The 21092-nt window shown below is 42.0% G+C and overlaps 1 protein-coding gene across 1 annotated transcript in view; it reads right to left on the reverse strand.

Annotated features, from left to right (window-relative positions):
• Positions 1 to 21092, reverse strand: part of mbtd1 (mbt domain containing 1) — a 48667-nt gene that overhangs the window by 25723 nt on the left and 1852 nt on the right. Inside the window, exons 2-9 of the mRNA XM_078529097.1 lie at positions 13779 to 13980; positions 11401 to 11534; positions 9580 to 9697; positions 7225 to 7307; positions 5173 to 5290; positions 3407 to 3541; positions 968 to 1056; positions 96 to 330 (exon numbers count right to left, since the gene is read on the reverse strand). Coding sequence (XP_078385223.1) covers positions 96 to 330; positions 968 to 1056; positions 3407 to 3541; positions 5173 to 5290; positions 7225 to 7307; positions 9580 to 9697; positions 11401 to 11534; positions 13779 to 13980 — 1114 coding nt within the window. The remainder of the gene's footprint in view (positions 1 to 95; positions 331 to 967; positions 1057 to 3406; positions 3542 to 5172; positions 5291 to 7224; positions 7308 to 9579; positions 9698 to 11400; positions 11535 to 13778; positions 13981 to 21092) is intronic.

A 21092-nucleotide genomic window follows, 5' to 3' on the forward strand; every position in this document is an offset into this window, starting at 1 on the left:
GCTACTTGACCATGAAAGGGAACCACAGCTGAGCCTAATTCTATTTTGACCAGACGCCCATACAAAAACACAAAAATTCTAAATTCAACACTTACCAGTTCGTTTGAATCTGTGTCCAATGCTTCGAGACCAACCAATAGGGTGAATGAGGGGGCTCAACATATGACACCAGAAATCATCTGTCCCATCTTCACACTCTTCATAGATGAGCCGTAAACGACCTCCCACTATGCTTTCAACCACTGCTATCCTTGTTCGGCAGAGGTGCGTTTTATCAACAACTTCTACACGCATGGCGGTTTTAAAAGGGTACTGCATGCTTTCAACAACCTGCAAGACACCTTGACATTACTGAAGGGAAGTGGCTGGCATTATCTGCACTGCTGATCCTGAAGCACAATGATGATAGATGATGGCATTGCCTGTCCAAATAGCAAGCCAGAGTTTATGGCCAGATTCAGATCAAAGGGCAGTAAGGAGAGCTCCTAATGGCTCAGCCACTTTATACAGTAAATAACTGAACCAGAATATTCAGGAAAGCCCAAGGTTCAATCTGCAATGGAGTTGATTGATCGCCAAGGAGGAGGGGGTTCTGTAATAGACTTCTTCATCTCCACCCGCTGGTTTGTCCACTCCCCCACCTCTATCAGCCATGGCTTGCACATCTGATTGCTATGCAGATAAACTGGACATGACTATCAAATAAGAAAGGACAAGACCTAGCAGTGACATCCTTTATGGTTGTGTGTCCATGAACAAGAGTTGCTCAATGTTCACACCTGTTGGACAAGATATCAAAGGACAACTGATGTCCCTAAAATCAGACCCAATCAGCAGTCAACACTTGCTAAGGAAACGAGGGAAAATAACAGGCCAATCACATTGGTAGGAGCATGAAATTAAATATGATTAAAACAGACAGGAAAAAAATTGGAATGAGAAAGGAATAAGGTGCAGAGCATCTTACCTTGGAGCAGAAATCAGGTGGAAGGGTCTTGGCACCAGTTAGTCTTTTCACAAGAAAAGCTTTCCAGTTTGTATATTTGTGTTGGATAGCTGCGAAGGGAATGAGGGGAAAATTACACATGATAGATATTAATGGGGTAATAGCAGACATTAACCCATAGCACTTGGATCAGAAAAACTGAGAAGATCCTGATCATACTTTGCACCCTGAATGTCCAAGTGAATTTAGTAGAATACATGCACACCTATAGATACAAGATGACTATTATTGTTTAAAGCAAGTCTTGAAACAGTGTTGACATCTGTATGCACCCACAAGGTGGAAACCCAACTTGCACACATCCCAACGAGCATACTTTCATCAACCAAGGTGGCTGGAGAGAAAGCAGCTTAATGTCAGTGAGCCATTCATCAAACAAAAGCAGGAGCTGGTTGAAGTTCCATCCAATCACCTCAATCTGACTCTTGGAATGCAGAGTTTTTCTGCCTCAAACAGGTGAAGTATTCACAAGTCACCTGGATCCAGAAAAATGAAAAAAAAACTGACTGGAAAAACTCAGTAGGTCTGGCAGCATCTGCGGAGAGGAACACAGTTAACGTTTCGATGCCGTATGACTCTTCATCAGAACTAAAGGGAAATAGAATTGAGGTGAAATATAAGCTGTTTGAGGGGGGTGGGACAGGTAGAGCTGGATAGAGGGCCAGTGATAGGTGAAGGCAAAGAAGAGATTGCCAAAGATGTCATAGACAAAAGGATAAAGGGGTGTTGACGGTGGTGATATTAGCTAAAGGATGTGCTAATGATGACATTAAGGGTAGAAAGCAGGACGAGCAAGTGACAGATAGCCCTAGTGGGGGTGGGGTAGGGGGGGGAAGAGAACGAAATAGGTTAAAAGGTGGAGATAAAACAATGGATGGAAGTAAATTTTAAAATAATAATAGAAATAGATGGGAAGAGAAAAATACATTTTAAAAATATATAAATTATTAGAAAAAAGGGGGATCGGAAAGGGGGTGGGGATGGAGGAGAGTGATCATGATCTGAAGTTGTTGAACTCAATATTCAGTCCGGAAGGCTGTAAAGTGCCTAGTCGGAAGATGAGGTGCTGTTCCTCCAGTTTGCATTGAGCTTCACTGGAACATTGCAGCAGGCCAAGGACGGACATGTGGGCATGAGAGCAGGGTGCAGTGTTGAAATGGCAAGCGACAGGGAGGTCTGGGTCATGCTTGTGGACAGACCGAACGTGTTCCGCAAAGCGGTCATCCAGTCTGTGTTTGGTCTCTCCAATGTAGAGGAAACCGCATTGGGAGCAGCGAATGCAGTAGACTAAATTGAGGGAAGTGCAAGTGAAGCACTGCTTCACTTGAAAGGAGTGTTTGGGCCCTTGGACGGTGAGGGGGGGCAGGGAGTAAAGGGGCAGGTGTTGCACCTTCTACGGTTGCATGGGAAGGTGCCGTGGGAGGGGGTTGAGGTGTAGGGGGTGATCGAAAAAAATCCAGAAAAATGAGGCTGGTTCCAAATGCCTCAGGTGAATCATGGAAGGACTTCCTTTTGCAAGCTTATGGAATAAAACAGCATCAGGCAAGTGCTGTCCCACCCAGCTGAACGCCAATTGAGAGGTGTTGGAGGAGGATGATGTGGTCAACTGTGTCAAAGGCTGCAGACAGGTTGGAAAGAATGAGGAGCAATAGTTTACCTTTATCACAGGCATCAACGTTATACATGTCATCCAGTGTAAGAACCATTTCAGTCCCATGGCAGGGAAGGAACCTGATTGGAGGGATTCAAACATCGTTCTGCGGAAGATGGACACAGGCTTGGGAATTGAGAACCCATTCAAGGGTTCTTGAAGGAAGGGAGTTGGAGGAAAAGGAAGTTGGAGATGGGGCAGTGGTTTGCAAGGACAGTGGAGCTGAGAGGTTTTTTTTTTGAGGAGAGGTGACGACAGCAGATTTAAAAGGAAAGACACATAGTTGAAGAGAGAGAACAGTTAACAATATCAGCAAACATGAGGACCAGGAAGAGATGCTGGGTGGCCAGCAGTTTTGTGGGTATAGGGTTGAGGGAGCAGGAGGTGGGTCTTGCTGACAAGAGTTCCTTGGAGAGGGCATCAGTGGAGGTAGGAGAAAGAAAAGTGCAAGTTCAGGGCTAGGGAAGGTGGGGGAGAAGCTATAGAGGAACTTTGGCCCAGTTGGTGAATGAAAGGGAGGAAAGTGGCAGAGGCAGCTAATTACTGACAAAGAAATCGATGAGCTCGTTGCACTTATTGTTGGAGGTGGGGCGAAGGAATCAAGGGAGAGGGGTTTAAGATTGCTTGCAGTAGAGAAAAGCTGGAAGTGCTCTTTGTAGTCCAATGTGATCCTAGAATCTGTGAATGACAGAGGCAAATAGACACTTTAAAAAAAAACTTTAAAAGGGGAATTGCCATAGAATACTTACTGCGAGGAGTAACTAAAGGCTTGCCACTAGTTGCACACCAGCCAACTGGATGGACATCAGAACCACATACATTGCACCAGAAATCAAGACTAGCGTCATTGTCAAAACCTTCATATCGGAGCAAAGCTTTGTAGCCTGCAAGAAAAAAATATCCCTTAGTCCAAGAAAGAAATTTTAATCAGTTATTAGGAAAAGTGCACACTGAACCAATGTGCAGTGATGGTGGCAAGGCCTAGATTTGCACTCTCAGCTCACCCAATCCAGCTAAGATATCAATCATAGCCATATTACGACAAGAAAGCACTGATCCCTTCCCAAAGAGAGTAAAGTCCACTCCTGAGCAACTGCTGCACATCTATCATCTGTTTCAGAGCTGCTCTGTCCTAGTCCACCACCATATATCAGCCCTGCTACAAGGCATAGACCAGGGAGAACATACACGTTGTACATCATCTTTCGCTCATCATGGTGAAAGCATTTGACAGCAGAGGATTTAACAAATATACAAAAGTTTGGGAAATTTTAAATGTACTCAGAGGAACATGCTGCTGCAAGAAAGACCGATTTGCATTTATATAGCACCTTTCACGACCACCAAAGAACAGTCCAAAGTGCTTTATGGCCGATGAAGTATTTTAGAAGTTTAGTCATGGTTGTATTATAGGAAACACAGCAGCAAATTTGCCCATAGCAAGCTCCCTCAAACAGCAATGTGATAATGATCAGATCACCTGTTTTTGTGATGTTGATTGAGGGAGAAATATTGGCCAGGACACCTGGTATAACTCCCCTGCTCTTCTTCAAAATAATGCCTTAGGAATTTTTTTTACGCCACCTGAGGAGGCAGACAGGGTGTCAGTTTAGCATTTTATCCAAATTATAGCAGCTCCAGCAGTGCAGCACTCGCTTAGTACTGTACCTGGAATGTCAGCCTGGATTATTGTGCTTAAGTCCTTGAGTGGGATTTGAACTCTGAACCTTTGACTCAGAGGCAGAGTGCTACCGACTGAGACATGGCTGACGCTGACATTCTGAACTGTTCTAGTCTTTAACCGGAAAGCAGTGAATTTTCGGCCATAATTATAGAGAAAAGAAATTTTAAAATAAAGGACAACTAGATGACTCATTGGTATGACAAGACAGCAAAGACTTCATGCTGTGTACACTTGAGGCCTACAGCTCTGCTGCTGTTGTACAGTCCAGTACACAGCACCATCTTTATACCCTTGCTTCCTAACTGGTTAAGGTTAAGGTGGAGCATGTAAAAGTTTTTTTTTTAAGTTTCTCATTCAAATTGCAGTTCCACTTCTCAACATTGCTACTTTCAGATCAGAGACAGGACAGACTTCTCTACAGCTGCTCTCGATGGTTTACTCTGTATCAGCTGGAGACAAGCACAGGTGAGTTTCCTCCCCTTTCCCCAGCAGGAATAACCAAAAACCGGCCAAAACTCAATACAGGAAGCATTGTTGTAGTGAGTAGGCTGCGAAGCAATTACCACTCAGGCACTGCAATAGCCATCAGGAATTCTTATACAACAATAATTTATATAGCACCTTTAAATGTAATAGATATTCCAAAGCACTTCATAGAAGAGTTATAAAACAAAGTATAACACCAAGCCACATATGGAGATATTAGGTTAGATGACTAAAAGCTTGGTCAGAGAGGTAAGTTTTAAGGAGTGTCTTAGAAAAGGAAAGAGGTAGAAATATATGCAGCAATGCCTGAAAATCGCACTTGCCAGAACAAGCATTTGGTTGTACCTGCTAGCTTTATGATGCCTGCAATCCAGAAGACCTTGGTAGGCAGGTTGCAATCCGTGTTCGGAACTTCCACTCTTACACCCTCTGTAATGTCTCCCCAGTGAGTCCCCATAGGTACCTGTTGATAACAAAAGGAAGCAGTGTAATAGATGCTGCAATCCAAGTTATGTTTGTAGTTGTATATGCTATAGACTGTACAAGTCTGAACATTTAAACACACTGGGTTTTGACTAAATTTCATTTATTTACAGATGTTGCTGGATTTAATCCTTCAGTATGAATAAAATACAAGTACACAAGGATTCAAAGTCAATGCTATCAGCCTCTTTCAGCATGAAAAAAACTAATACACATAACTACAAAGAAAATAAGCAGACTATTCTTTCCACCAGGCCCTGGTTATAAGCACAACTGGGCTTTAACAAGGTTGGTCTTAAAAGGTGACTGTATCAGTAAAGGAATGTTTGCAGGAATTATAAAGTGAGTTTGGAGAGGGGTTGAAAAAAAAAGTGATGGAAAAAAAAGTGATGGTGAAAAAGAGCAATCGATTGCAGGGAGAGATAGAAAAGGGAGAGTTAGAGAGTGGAAAGCAGAAGAGAAACAGTTACAGAAGGAGACTCATGTCCATGACCAATACCACAGGACACCAAGTTCTTTAAGAAAAAAAGTAAATTGACAAAGAATGATCACAAGGCAGAGCCATAATTGAAGGGTTCAGATGACATCAGAGTCCACTTGATTATACTGCAACCTTATCAACAGGGTATTTTTAAGATGTTTTTAAATACTCACAATCTGCTTGTGTGAAATTACTGGTCTTATTATAAATGAACTCACTGCCAGCCATTTATTAAGCCACACACTGATTACATCCCTTCAAGATTCCTGTAACTGTATTTTACAATTAAAATTCCAGAGGAAACAATTACATCCAATGGAGTCACAATTGTGTCTTCGCATGAACAACATACCGTAATTAAGTAGCAGACAATCCTGTAATCTTAGCACTATTCTCCAGAGAATTACAACACAGCAATCTGTATTTAAAGAAAAGTGGCCATGAACACCTGATATAGGTGAGAGAGGGGGAAAGAGGGTGGGTGAGGGAATCAGAGCCTAGCTGGTGGCTCAGTGGGTATACATGCCCAATGTAGAACTCACAGAAACCAGCATAGTACCACATTTGGTGTAAAGTTTGTGCTTGGGTATCTGATCTAGAGAAAGGCAGAGGTGTAACTGCTCCATCAAATACTCCAGCCAGGAGCAACCTGGGTTGCTACATCAGAACCTTAGTCAGCTATTCAAGCATGCTCTCCCATTCAGTTAAATCATGACTTATCTGCAACTCAAATCCGTTTACCCACCTTTGTCCCATATCACTTATGCAACAAAATCTAGCAATCTTAAGTCTTGAAAATTTCAAATCTCTTTGGAGAGTGTTCCAGATTATCACTACCATTTGCATGAAGATATGTTTCTTGATTTTACTCTTAACTAATCCAGCTCTAATTTTAAGATTATGCTGCCTTGTTCTGGATTACCCCACCACAGGAAATAGCTTCTCTGCATCTGCCATATCGAATCCTTTTATGCTTTTAAATATCTCAATTAGATCACCCCTCAACCTTCTAAACTCGGGGAACACAAATCAAGTTTATGTAAACTGCCCTCATAATCCAACTCTCTAACCCCATACATCATTCTTGTGAATATGCACTATATCACCTTCAAAGACAAGTAGATATATCAAGCTCACCCTGCAGTACTCCATCTAAAACCATCAGGACAGGTACAGCACAGGGTTAGATACAGAGTAAAGCTCCGTCTACACTGTCCCCATCAAACGCTCCCAGGGAAGGTACAGCACAAGTTAGTTCCCTCTGGACTGCCATATGGCACACTGCCAGCTCTTACTGTCTTTAGTCCTGTGACCCAAGTGAGATTTTAAATTAATAGTTCATCTTTAAACAACATTTGTGATCTTTGGGAAAACTCTACATTTAGGCAATGATTGACATAACATATAATTCAGTAAAACAAAATTCTACTCACATGTTTGAAGCAGCTGACAGGTGCCCCAGTAAATTTATTGCTCCAAACATACTGACCCCAGTCAAATCCTTCCACTGTGACTGCTGTAAAATGAGTACAAAAGTGGTGAAGGAAAACAAACTGCAGCAATAGCCTTTCAGTTAACAACAGCAGGCCAAGGTAACAACAATATATACATATGAGAAGAAATGGCTAGAAGCAGCACTGTTGGGTTACGGTTATATTAGTCACCTTAACATAGCATCCAATTTGGCAAGGAACATGCACAAGTGCTGGGGGTATAGAAATCCTCATGTTTGCCTAGACCTCCCCTCACCAGTCATGACTTCCACCCCAAAATCACCAGCTGGCAAACAGCAGCAGGTACCTTTGCTAGATTTTTTCTGCTAACCCAGGTATGCAGAGGCCAATTGTGGCTCCTCTACTGCCATCCTGCTTGAGATTGATCCTCCACCTGTGCTAAGAAGCCAAACTTGGATCATATTTGGCTGCATGGTTCAGGTATTCACAGGCTAAGTTTGCTGACCAATATAGGAATCCTTCAAGAACTGTTCTTATTCAGAGTGGCAGAAGGTGGACAGTTGAATCCCACAAAGAACAGTGCTGGGGCAACTGTTGTTCACAAATTATGAATGATTTAGACTTAGGAATCAAAAATACAAATTCTAAATTTGCGCAGGAAATTGGATGGGGGATTATCGTCAATACTGAGGACAACTGTGAAAATTACAAGAAGATATCAATAAACTTTCAAAAATGGGTGTATAATGGCAAATGATTTTCAACATAGACAATTGTGACATTTTGTATATTTTACATTTCAGTCCATATTACTTAGAAAATAAGAATCTAAATGGATTAAAGGAGCAACAGGATCCAGGAATCCAAATACACAAATCACTACAAGTAAAGATGCAAGTTAAGAAACTAAAAGCGAATCAAGCGCTAGGCTTTACTTTGTACAGGGATAGAATTGAGAAGTTGCATGAAATTTTTACTGAATCTTGGTTAGATCACATTAAGTACTGCGTACAGTTCCAGTCATGATTTTTAAAAAAAGATAGATACACTGGAGACTGTGCAAAAGACACTTAGAAGAATGACACCAGAACTCAGGGATTTTACCTATTAGGAGAGGATTAACAGCTGGCTCTCTTTTCTCTTGAAAAGAGAAGGTTGAGGGATAGCCTAACACAGGTATTTATAATTATGAAAAGTTTCAGTACAGTAGACACAATGTTTCCACTTGCAAGAAAGGGCAAAAAAAGAGGAAATCCATGCCAGATAGTTACCAAGAAATCAAGTAGGGAATTCAAAAGAAACTTCTTTACCAAGGGAATGGTGAGAATGTAGAACTCATTACCACAAGGAGTAGTTGAGATGAATAATACAGATTTAAGGGGAAGCTTAATAAGCATTTGAGGGAAAAGGGAGTAGAGGTTAATGCTGATTGAGCTAGATGAGGTGCGAGTGAAGTATAGGCACGGCACTGACTAGTTAGGCCAAATATCCTGCTTCTGTATTACATATTCCATGTAATTCTACAGAGGTGCTACCCTTCAAAAGGATATGTAAATAAAACTGTGCCTTAACTTTTAAAATCTTCAATAAAGACCTGCTGTTATGTCATCACCTTGCCACCAGTTTGTCTTGGTGACAGTGACAGGAAGGGGCAGCATGTTTCTCGGATTCTGTTCAAGCATTAGAGGGGGAACTGAAAGTTTGAGCCAGCCGTGGAGCTGAACAAGCCCCGGAAGACATGCTACCTTCCAAACCCACTACCACTACCATCTAGAAGGACAAGGGCAGCAGACACATGGGAACACCACCACTTGCAAATTCCCCTACGAGCCACTCACCATCCTGACTTGGAAATGTATCGCCCGCCGTTCCTTCACTGTCACTGGGTCAAAATCCTGGAACTCCCTCCCTAACAGCACTGTGGGTGTACCGACACAACATGGACTGCAGCAGCTCAAGAAGGCAGCTCACCACCACCTTCTTAAGAGCAATTAGGTATGGGCAATTGATGCTGGCCTAGCCAGCGATGCCCACATCCCAAGAATGAATTTTTTAAATCTTCACACTGAGAGATCACCATTTCTGGTCACTCAGTGTTACAAGATCAGTATGAACAAGACAGACAAGAAAGGTCTCACAGGTTTTATTTTATAAACAATATCACATGCCCGAAACCCCTAAGCACACAAAGTTTCAGCTGAACTGTTAAAACTAAAGATATAAATAAATAGAAAAATGGTCAAAAATTCAGCCAAGTTTTCCCAAATGTGTTTAACTTTTTCCTCTGACTAGCAGTTTTCAGCATAATGCAAGCTATCAGAGATGATGTGTCACCTGCTTTACTCTTGGGTTGATTCTGTTGTAGGCTTGCCTGGTACTGTGCGTAGGCCGCTAGTTTAGCCACTAAAGGCTGTTTCTGTAAAACTTTTGCCTTCTTTGTTGGAGGTTTTCCCTGTTGAAAGCAAAAAAAAGTGTAAGTGACAGGTGAATTGTCTGCTCCAGCACAGGCTAAATTAGATGCATTTAAATTACTGTTAGCTTTTGCAACTGTAATTGTACATATGGATTCCTCTGTATTAACAGGCTTAGGGATCAAGATCACACTATCCAGCACTAGTTAGCAACAATTTGTGAAAGGTTCCTTAGTTTGTTATTTAACAATAAGAGTGACCCAGAAGAATTTTATATAATGTGCTAACAGGTTTGTTGCTAATAATGCTCATCACAATACCAATCCCTCTCCCAAAAAGCATTAAGTAACAATTGTGTGGAGAGAAAAAGTATAGTTGTTTGGTTGTACAGAGATTGCTGATTGGTACATTGCCCATGGCAATGCCTCTACCAGAGTCCATTTACCAACTAACTGGCACTCTCTTCTACTGCAGTATAAATTGTTGTTCCCTTTACAATTGGTAATCTTGCAAATCTGTCCTGGTGAGTGCAAGGCAAAAAGCTTCAACAGCATGTCTCTTTTTTCAAAGAAAAAAAATTAAAACCAGCAAATCTTCACTTTATTTCAAGAGCCAGTGGAACAATCTTCGGACAGTCAGTATTAAGTACTGAACTCTGGACATTTAGTTAGTTTTTTGAAAAGCAATTTCAGACCAATAAATCCAAATAAACAGTATCTTCAACACTTTGCCAGTGACAGTGCTAAGGCACTGAAGAGATGAGGGTTCTAGAAGGAATGAATAGTGCAATCAGCAAAGGAGAAGGCAGTTTTGAGGATTATAGATAGAAAATGAGGCTGCAACGAGCAGTTACAAGAATAAGAAATAGGCAGAGGAATAGGGATTGTAATGTTGATTTAAATAAATTGGTTACCTGCAGGAACTGGACTCCAGGGAAAAGATGTACATGCACTGGAATTTCATCTCACAGGCTTCACCATTAGGGAAGAAAGCCAATTGATTAATGTGCATGCACACTCAAACTGCATTATCACTTGTGGTTTACATGTCTCTTTAGTGTGGCTTTCAACCAGAGAATTTGAGTGGGGAGAACTGAGGAGGAACTCTGCTGTAAAAGATATTAAAACACTCATCTAGTGGAAAATCCCTGAAAATTACTAAAATGCAGTTGCGTCTATTATCTGTACCACTGTGTAATCAGATCCACATGTGGAAAGACATGATTCAAAGCAATGCACAGGAGACAGTCCAGTAAATCTCTGTCAAAAGCATCAATTGTAAGCAATAACTTTTAGAAGCTCCACACCATAATTGAAGCACAAATAAAATAGCGCTTTTAGAAGGAGAGGAGAATAGTTGCGTTCCATTTTAAATTATAATTAGTATGCAGCTTTAGTGACAAGAACTGCAATTATAACAGTTTATGAATACCACTGGAAAGCTAAACCAATTGTTGAACTGCCTTAATGCCACTTAAAAGGATAAGGAGAGTGTCAGAATATTTCAGGCCAACCTGGGAGCCAATTGAGGCTCATCCAAACTCAGAAACAGGCTCTCTTTTCTGCAATTTTCTGCATAGCCAGAAGTATGGCTCTCACTCACACAGAGAGCTGTTCGAGGAAGAACTTCCATATCACTGAAATCAAGGGAAAGCTGGGAGGGAAAAAGATTTGTGGTGGCAGGTGGGGTACAGGAGGCAGAAAATGCATCAATGCTGATTTTATCTAGGAGATTGGAACAGTACCTGAAGTCTGGCTAAAATGCTGGCTTTTTTCGAGTTGGATGAGTAGCTTCTGGAGCAGGAGACACTGCAGAATCGCTTGGTCTTGGAATAAAAAGCATCTCTCACTCCGACCATCCCACACATCTCACAGGTGGCTGATGAAGACAGCACAGAACCAGGGAACAATCAGAAAAAATGACAAGAAATTCAGTGACATGCAATCATTCTGTCACTGCTTCATCACTTAAATGGAGCCTATATTATAGATCATGTTTTTACAAATCACAAACAAATTGGACTGAGCTTCGGTCTGCATTAGACAATTTCCCTTTTCACTCAGGGACCCAAGTTCGAATCCATCCCAGCCTGATTGAGGAACAACCTTCTCAAGTGCTGGTTGCAAAAGGCCTCACAGTAAGCGAGTTGGAGCAGCCTCAGTCCAGCTACAAGTGGCCATATGTTTACAGCAGAGATCTCCCAACAGAGCAATCTTACTCAGATAAGCCATAAAAATGGAAAAAAACATTACTTCACAACTGGCTGTACTTCCCAAGCTGGAAATGGGAACCTCAGGGTGCTTTTATATTGGTTTAGTGCCAGATCTCGATTTGTGGTCTTGTATATTTTCTAGGCCAGGTAGCTGCTAAAGATCAAGACCTTCTGGCTGCTAGCCTTGGAAAATTGGTAGCACCAATACCTTACTACGCAAGGCCCATATATTGGACCTGGGAGCATTGCCAAGGCACCAAACCACTGTAACAGCAACTGCTCATACAATCAGGTGCACAGTTAGAAGGATCCCATTCTCTTGCCTTGATAAGCACAAAGTAAGTTATTTCCTCCCTCCCTACAAAAACAAAAAGGAGCGCAGTGTTTATTTTAAAATTAAACCTTGGCATTTCTAACTCTTATTTATTATGCTATAATGAGAGATTTAAAAATTCACATCAAGTTTAACTTTTCTTTTTACAGTAAAATCCTGAGTCACATATACAGCAACAGCTGATCAAAGTACTGTCGAGTAAGGTAGCCTTTACTTTGTACAGAAAGTTGTGGTTTTGGGGATGGGAGTCTGTACTCCTGGGCCTGTACACTAGCACAAGCCTGCAGAAAAAGTCACCAGCTGTATAATCACATTTAGTTGCCTGATTACAGGATCCAATCCCATTGAATACTGCGCAAAGACAGTGACAATGGAGCAAATGTTGGATTTCGCCTCAAAATATTTATCAGCCTTCAAATGGCTGGCCTTTAGAGATTTAATAAATTAATGTGAACAAAATAAGGTGCATTAATGTTCTGGAATCAAATACAATCTTTTTTTCCCCCAATTGGTAACGGCTCCCAGTATCCTCAAGGATTTGGCATCAGTAGCCTAGACACAGCTCAAACACAGATAGGACACAGCATAAAACCCCTTCAAAACCAACCAATGTTTTTCAATCATCAACCTCCACTGTACCAACCATTTTTGCCAATTAACCCACCTATGGCCTCTAAGCAAGGAAAGCAAGTAATGTCAAGAGTTACGTGCTGTGGACCTGCATCCAAGAAGCCATCGGTTGAGACAACAGGAAAGCAATTTCAGCTTGGATCCTTGTCGCCAGTTGGAAGTGATTTTCACTCTATTCATGAGATTGGATTTGAATTCAGGTGAAAAAGACTGAAGTCATCAACTCAGCAATGCTGCTCTGCTTTTCCCCTGATGGAAACATAACTCTCTCAGCCAGCCGCACCAACACCACACCTCATCCCCACAAAGTTTGATCCCCATGAAATCAGCCCTCAATGCTCATTAATAAACAAGCTCATTCATATGTTGGTGAAAGAACAATGGGTTAGAAACTTTCCTTTCACCTTTGGGAACAGAGTTCAAATCTCCTCATTCAAGTCTTTGTACCCATGGGATTCCAAGAGGTCCAATGGAGACACTCTCAAAACTTTGGGCTCGTCTGTTTTTATTTTTACAGAGTTAGTTGTGAGAGACCACTAGGGCATGCTGATCAAACAGCTGAATTGCCCAGAGATTTAACGTTCTCTGAGGAAGGTTGAATACTGAATTTTTTTTTAAAAAAGCAGCTTGCAAATCTTGCCTAATTCATTCATTCATTCATTCAGACTAGACAAGACACACATCATAGATTTCACACAAGGGAAATGACCTACTGACATCGATCAGTAACTTTGGGCGGTACTTGGAAACCTGATTATATGTAATAAGCAGAAAGCTCAAAGCTGGAAAACAGGGGACTACTGTGTGTTTAGACTAAGCATCCCATATAATCGGGTGAATGGAAGCAGCTAGGCCCAATCATATTCTATAAAGTGAAGTCCAATACACTTTATGGTACATCTTGCAATAGGTTATGAGAAAGACTAACTGTATACACAAGACTGACCCATTCCAGATTTGCCATCTGGATATGTGTAGACTTGTCCATTGGTTTTGATAAGTGGGAGACTGGCTGGTATTGAGGTAACTTCCTCTTCGCTCTCATCAGAGCTCGAGCTGCTGCTGCTATCCTCACTGCAGCTGTCATAGCCGTCAAACATTCCAAATGAGTCCCTCCTCTTCCTCTCTGACCGCGGGGAGTGCTCAGTCTGCAAACAAATTACAAAACATTTTAATGTGCACCACAGTAGGTATCACATACTCTAAAAGCAAGAATGGTTTTTGCACTCCGTGCTTGGGTATCCATATTTAAGACTGAATGACTTGCTCCCAACTCCTGTTAATCTCACGTAATCCAACTATATGGAAGCTGCTGAGTGCACCTCGAGTACTACAACCTTCCATTTCCCCTCTCTCCACTCAGCACATCCCCAGTAGTGCACAGTAGGATGGTGGCAGCTCAGGGCCTCAGCTGGTATCAGCATGTACCTCGCCCCTTGGTGCGAATGAGGGCAGCAGAAGGTAGTGAGTCTATCAGATTGAAGAGTACCTACCTCTTTTTTTAAAACTATAGTAAAGGAACAGCAAGTCACTATAACAAGTGCACTTAACATGGATTCCCCAAGTATTATTCATACAAAACTCTAGGAAAACAGCCTACCAAGAAGCACAGCTGATGAAACATTACCTATACGCATAGACCCAGTTTAAAAATATATAATCACCATTAACATTTCATAGTTCATTGCTTCACAAAGTAGTGAGATCACAATCCATAAATTCTGTCCACTTTGTTCCTAAATGGGATTCTCTGCTCAGTGGCTGGTCAGGCGCTTCTCAAAAAGTATACACAAACCCGTTTATTACACAACCCAACAGTACTACCAGGCACTGAGACAGTGCAATTTCCAAGACAATCATGACTTGGTAAAAGACAGAATCTGTGGGGACTTGCTGATGACAGGAGCTCCCCAGTAAGTGTTTCATTCCTGAGCAGGAATTACATTAGGAGCTCACATTAAGAGCACTCAGAGCACTTTTAATTCACATTTTAAAAGCCACCCAGCAGTTATGAGAAACTGAAGTGCATATTTTAGACCTTAGTTTTAAACAAAATCTCACAGTACAATCAGTCCATTAAGCTCAGCCTGTCAGGGAAAGCTCCAGTGACCCCCATCACAGCATCCAACTTTTCCAGAGCATCTCCTTCCCTAGCCTACCCAAAGAGCATTCAGATATTAAATCACTGATGGTCTGAAGAAGCACTTGTCTTTTACCAATTTGTAACTATGCCCTCTTGTCATCCAGTGGAAGATCAATTTAAAATTGTCCTTATCTACCTCCATCAGATCACTTCAAATAGCTTTTAAGGCAAAAGAGTCCAAGTTTTTCTAGTTTAACTTCATGATTCCGTCAACCAGTCCTTGAGGTTCTTCTCTGCAGCTTCATGGCTGGGAAGTTACCTGTGTATTGGCAACCTGAATTACAGTCAGGGCCCTGAACAGAGAAGTTTCACTTTGTTTCCGGAAAAGAGTCTGAACTTCTGCTGGAGTGAGTGTCATTTCACCATCTCAAACATCAACCAAGTGCCCGTGCTTCATGAGAAAAATACAGCAAAACCCCGCAGGCTACTCAATCACAAAGGACATGCACCCTCTTGAAATTCAAATATGCATGCTTGCAGCTGGACCGCAATTACATCCTGGATCATTTTTCATCTCCCAAAATCAAATTGGTAGCAGCTACACCCAAGATCAGTTAACGCAGCATGAACTTGGCACCTCATTGGTTTTATGGCTCAATATCAAGCCGCCCTATGCCTGAGCCAAAACGAGTCAAGGGCTTCAAAAATCACAGCCTTTGGACCTGCTCAAGAAAACAAATCCCAAATATTACACTGGGCTGCAGTGTCTCAGTGTGCTTACTTAGTTCCCACAAGATCTGCTCAATGCCTAATACAGCAGTTTCCAACTAACAAAACAGCCAAGTATCTACTGCCCATTGCAATACAAATACAACCAACCTGTAAACACAATTAAACAGACTAAATCCAAATGAAGTGGTGAGATAGTCTGGTTATGGCACTGGACTAACAACCCAGAGATTGAGAATTCAGGTGCCACCATAGCACAATTTGCAATAATCTGGTCATTTGCAGACTTGCACTGAGGAAAACAGAATAAGCATCAAAGCTGCTCCTTATAAAAAGCCACCTGTGTTTCAGGACAAGGAGCCTGGTCACCCTATCTTATATCCCAATCCCACAGTACCTCAGGGTATCCATCAATGGTCAACAAATGGAGCATGCCTACATACAAGAACAAATTAAGGCTGCATATAAAAAGCTACCAGACTACCTTCATCTGACATCATCTGCAAATCTGTGCTTTTGAATCCAATTCAGGAGCAGGAGTCCCAGTAGATTTCAAAATCGCACCACTCACGCATCGGCCTGGCCCACATTATTCCTGCTATTAATACCTACTGCTGATTCCGCTCCTTCAGTCAATTTCTTATCCACCTTCAAATTTTACCCAAGATGCCCACTGCATATAGAACTAAGAGCAACAAGAATGATCCTCATGATAAATGAGGTGGGCTGTGGGGGAAAGAATACGGTTGGGGTTTACGGTCTAGGAAGGATAGGTTAAGGGGGCTTTGTAGTATGTAAAGCATCAGACAGCACAGATAATGTGAACCTAGAATACTACTCTAAGGTTAATCAGGCTGATAGAAACAATAGGATATGAACTGAAATGGTGAAAATTGTTTGAAATGATCTACCAGGTAAGACATTGGAACCTGATGTTTGGAGAGTAGATGCAGTTGGACTGCTTGTGTTAAAATATTACAGTGCGAGCTCTGTTACCCTTTCTTCATTCTGTATTTTCTCCTGCTCTCTCAAACCGAACATTTCTGAATTTGTATAAGCAGGCTGCACACAGTGCTGTCAGGCAGGTTTGCAGCACAAATGATTGATTCGGCAGCTTTTGAGCCAAGCGACAAGGGAGCTCAAATCCACCTCATTCAGAAAAAGAAAGCTTTTAGCTGAGCTGACCATTCACTGAACTTGCTCTCACACCTCAAAATGATTCCAAGGCTGAGGGCACAAAAACAGCTTGAAGCCAATTCCAGAGTCGACACAGGTACCTGAACACACTGAAGCTTTAGGGAAGATGGATGAAAAAACAGACAGCAGTGAAAGCCACGCATTTCTGCAGAGAGAGAGGAACCTCAAGTTATTTCAGCTCTGTTTTGTTTACCTCCCAACTGCCAGGCACCTGCAGAGGCACAAGAGCAAAATACCTGCCCTGTCAGTAGGTGCACTGTGGGATAGACACAACAAAGCATTTGTTTCCCCCAAAAGTATCAGCACATCAAACTTCAAACAGGCATCAAAAACTTCAGAGTCATTAGCAAGTAAAGTTAGTGAGCATCTAATCAAGAAAACGTGCTTTCATTCAGGCCCAGAATTAATTACAAAGTCATTAGCTAGAAAACCCAACCCTTTCATTACTGAACATAAAGAAAAGTTAAGTGGTTAGCACTAAACAGTGCAACAAATTTACAAAGAGGAATACTCTGCTCCACAGCACAAAAGCAACTGGACAATATAAATACAACTGCTGCCAAGAACCAGGACATCCACTAAATGCTCAGTAAGACACTCACTCCCTCTCTAGAGCCTGTACACTGTGTACTCTTTCAAGTTATCAACAGTCACAGATTGCAACTCTTTTGAGTACAATCACAGTTCTTGGTTTCCGGGAGTGGGACATGAACCCACAACCCTCTGATTCAAAGGCGAGGGTGCTATGAACTGAGCCACAGCTGACACCTCTACATGCAGTAAGAATTTACAATTTAAGAGGATAATTACAATTCAAGTGACACAGCATGTGCTGATAAAATTACTTTCAGAAGTCACTTGACCAACAAGCTATTAATCAGGAGCTGCAATGATACAATAGATGATACAACTCCATTACAACTGGTCTGCCTTGATCATGAACATTTGTTTTAATATTTAACCAACTCTAAATTCATAGTGGAAGACGACAAATCATACAAACAAACAAGGATCAGGAGTAGGCCATTCAGCCCCTCAAACCTGCTCCACCATTTAATAAGATCATGGCTGATCTGATAGTAACCCGAAATCAGCATCCCACCTACCCCCAATAACCTATCACCCCCTTGCTTACCAAGAATCTATCCACCTCTGCCTTAAAAATATTCAAAGGCTCTCCTTCCACCACCTTTGCAGGGAGAGATTTCCAAAGACTCATGACCCTCAGAAAAAACTTCTCATCTCCGTGTTAAATTGGCGACCCCTTATTTTTAAATAGGGACCCCTAGTAATAGATTCCCCCACAAGAGGAAACATCCTCTCCACATCCACCCTGTCAAGTCCTATCAGGGTCTTAAAGGTTTCAATTAAGTCACCTCTTACTCTTCTAAATTCCAGTGGATACAAGCCTAGCCTGTCCAACCTTTCTTCATAGGACAACCTGCCCATTCCAGGTATTAGTCTGGTAAACCTTCTCTGAATTGCTTCCAACGCATTTACATCCTTACCACATACACCAATTATTCCACTTATACAAAAAAGACAAGTTATCTTTTTTTTTAAATGGTGTTAGATTGTGGGTCATTTTATTTCTTCCCCTTTTATCAGGGCCATCTATTACCAGCTCTGATATTTTGAAGAACTACATAAGACACAGAATAATGTGAGAAGATGGAATGAGGACACGATTCTTTCAGTGACCACAATGGCAAGACGCCTGCTCCGAAGATTCCACAAATGCTGATCTGCAGCAAATTCATTAAGGGGCACAATTGCAGCCCTCAACAGCTTCAGCAGGTCTGACACCAACTCATACTTATATAGTGCCTTGGACATAATAAATTATCCCAAGGCAATTCACAGGAGCATTATAAAACAAAGAATGACACTGAGCCACATAAGGAGATGTTAGGTCAGATGACCAAACACTTGGTCAAAGGGTTAGGCTTTGAAGAGTGTCAAAGAGGGAAAGTGAGATATAAATGGAAGAAATTCCAGAGTTTAGAGCCAAGACAAACAAAAGCACATGTGCCAACGGTGCAGTGATTAAAATTGGGGTTGCTCAAGAATCTCAAATTAAGTAAGGACAGAAATCTCAAAAGGCTGTGGGGCTGGAGGGGATGAGAGATAAGGAGGAGTGGGGCCATGGGGGATTTAAAAACAATGATCAAAATTTTAAAATCAAGACACTGCTTGACCAGGAACCAATGTAGGTCAGTGAGCAGAGGTGGTAGGGGAGCGGGACAGCAAAGTTTTGGATGGTCTCAACTTTACAGAGGGTACAATGTGGAAGACCAACCAGGAGTCCATTGGAATATTCAAGTCTAGAGGAAACAAAGGCATGAGTGAGGGTTTCAGCAGCAGATGAGCCGAGGTGGGCAAAGATGGACAATGTTATGGAGATGAGAATAAACAGTCTCAGTGATGCCGCAAATGTGCTTGGAAGCTCATCTCAGACTCAAATACAACACCAAAGTTGCAAAGAGTCTGATTTAATCTCAAAGCTGCCAGAGGGTTGGAGTCAGTAGCTAACAAATAGAGCTTACAGCAGGGACTGAATACAATGGTTTCAGTCTTCTTGATGTTTAATTGGAGGAAATTTCTTCTCGCCCAGTAAGGGATGTTGAATAAGCAGCCTGAAATAGAGCTGGGTGTCATCAGCGTACATGTGCAAACCAACATTATGCTTTTGATGATGTCAAGTGGGGCAGCACGTAGATGAAAACAGGAGGGGGCCATGGATAGATTCTTGGATGTCAACAGAAGTAATGATACAATGGCTTCAATTCCTGCTCCTGCAAGTGATCCTCTGGCTATGATTTGATTGAGAAGAATTGAACCAAGTGAGGGCAGTCCCACCAAGCTAGGCGACAGTGGAAAGGCACTGGAGAAGGATGGTGTGGTCAACCTGCAGACAGGTCAAGAAGGATGGGGGAAATTTTACCTCTGTCAAATCACATAAGATGTCATTTGTGACTTTGAGAAGAGTCGTTTTGGTACAGTGGTAGGGGCAGAAACCCGATTGTAGGGATTCAAGCATGGCGTCCGGGAAAGATAGGTATGGATTTGGAAGCGACAACATGTTTAAAGACTTGAGAGGAAAGAGAGATTGGAGATGGGACGTTAGTTTGCAAGGACAGGTGGAGTCAAGGGTTGGATTTTTTGAGAGGGGTGATGACGACAGATTTAAAGGAAAGAGGGACAACATCTGAAGACAGAGAACTGTTTACAGTATCAGCTAACAAGGGAGCAGGAGGGTAAGTTGAGTGCTCAGAAGTTTAGATGACAAAGGTCATCGACCCGAAACGTTAACACTCTCTCTCACCACAGGCGCTGCCTAACCTGCTGAGTGTTTCCAGCATTTACATTTATTATTCCTCAACAGCTTTCTTTAGGGAAAGGCCAGATCACATGGCAGAGGTGATATAAAGATACACACCGATAGCACTGCCAAAGTGCATCCTATAGCTCAGTGACACTATATAACTATAGTTTCTTTTTAAATTGAGAAAAACAAGAAGGACTAATGCCCATAGTGCAGGGCACCACTAAGCTTTCATAAGCGGTGTAAGGTAAACCTACAAGAAACTTGAGTTATTAAAAGTCCGTATTTTCAGAAGGGAGGGAAGGAGCTCTACCTAACCATCTCACTTCCAAAGGCTTTTAACTGTTCTATGGATGGGAAGAACACTGACAAAACTATACGTATTGCCCATCCCTGAAGTAGTAGTTAGCCTTGTGCGTGCAATCCTTGTGCTGATACTGCTCCCACAACAATTCCAGGATCTTAATCTCAGGGACAAATAAGGAATGGCCTGATATGTCCCAAGTCAGGATGGTGCATGACTTAGAAATGATAGCATTCCCATGATTTTGCTGCTTTTTTTCCTTGTTGATGTTTGAGCTCACAAGCTGGGGTGTGCACTAGTAATCTCACTGCAGTGCATCCTGTAGATAAGTGGGAATAGTGGCCTGTAGTCTGTACTGTAAATTCTGTGGAATCCAAACTGCAGCCACCCTGCACCTGTGCTGGACATTCAGTCCACTGTTTAGGACACCAATCAAGCAAACTGCTCTGTCCTGAATGGTGTAGTAGAGCTTGCAGGCGAGGGGTGAGTATTCCTGACCAGAGCCTTGCACATAATGGAGAGGCTCTGAGGATCTAGGAAGTGAGTCGCTCACATCTGCCCTGACCCTGCAGCAATGTTGTTGCTATGATTGAACTAGTTTAGCTTCTGGTCAATAGCGCTC

The sequence above is a fragment of the Cetorhinus maximus genome, chromosome 24 (genome assembly GCF_964194155.1).
Source record: "Cetorhinus maximus chromosome 24, sCetMax3.hap1.1, whole genome shotgun sequence".
Lineage (NCBI taxonomy): Eukaryota > Metazoa > Chordata > Chondrichthyes > Lamniformes > Cetorhinidae > Cetorhinus > Cetorhinus maximus.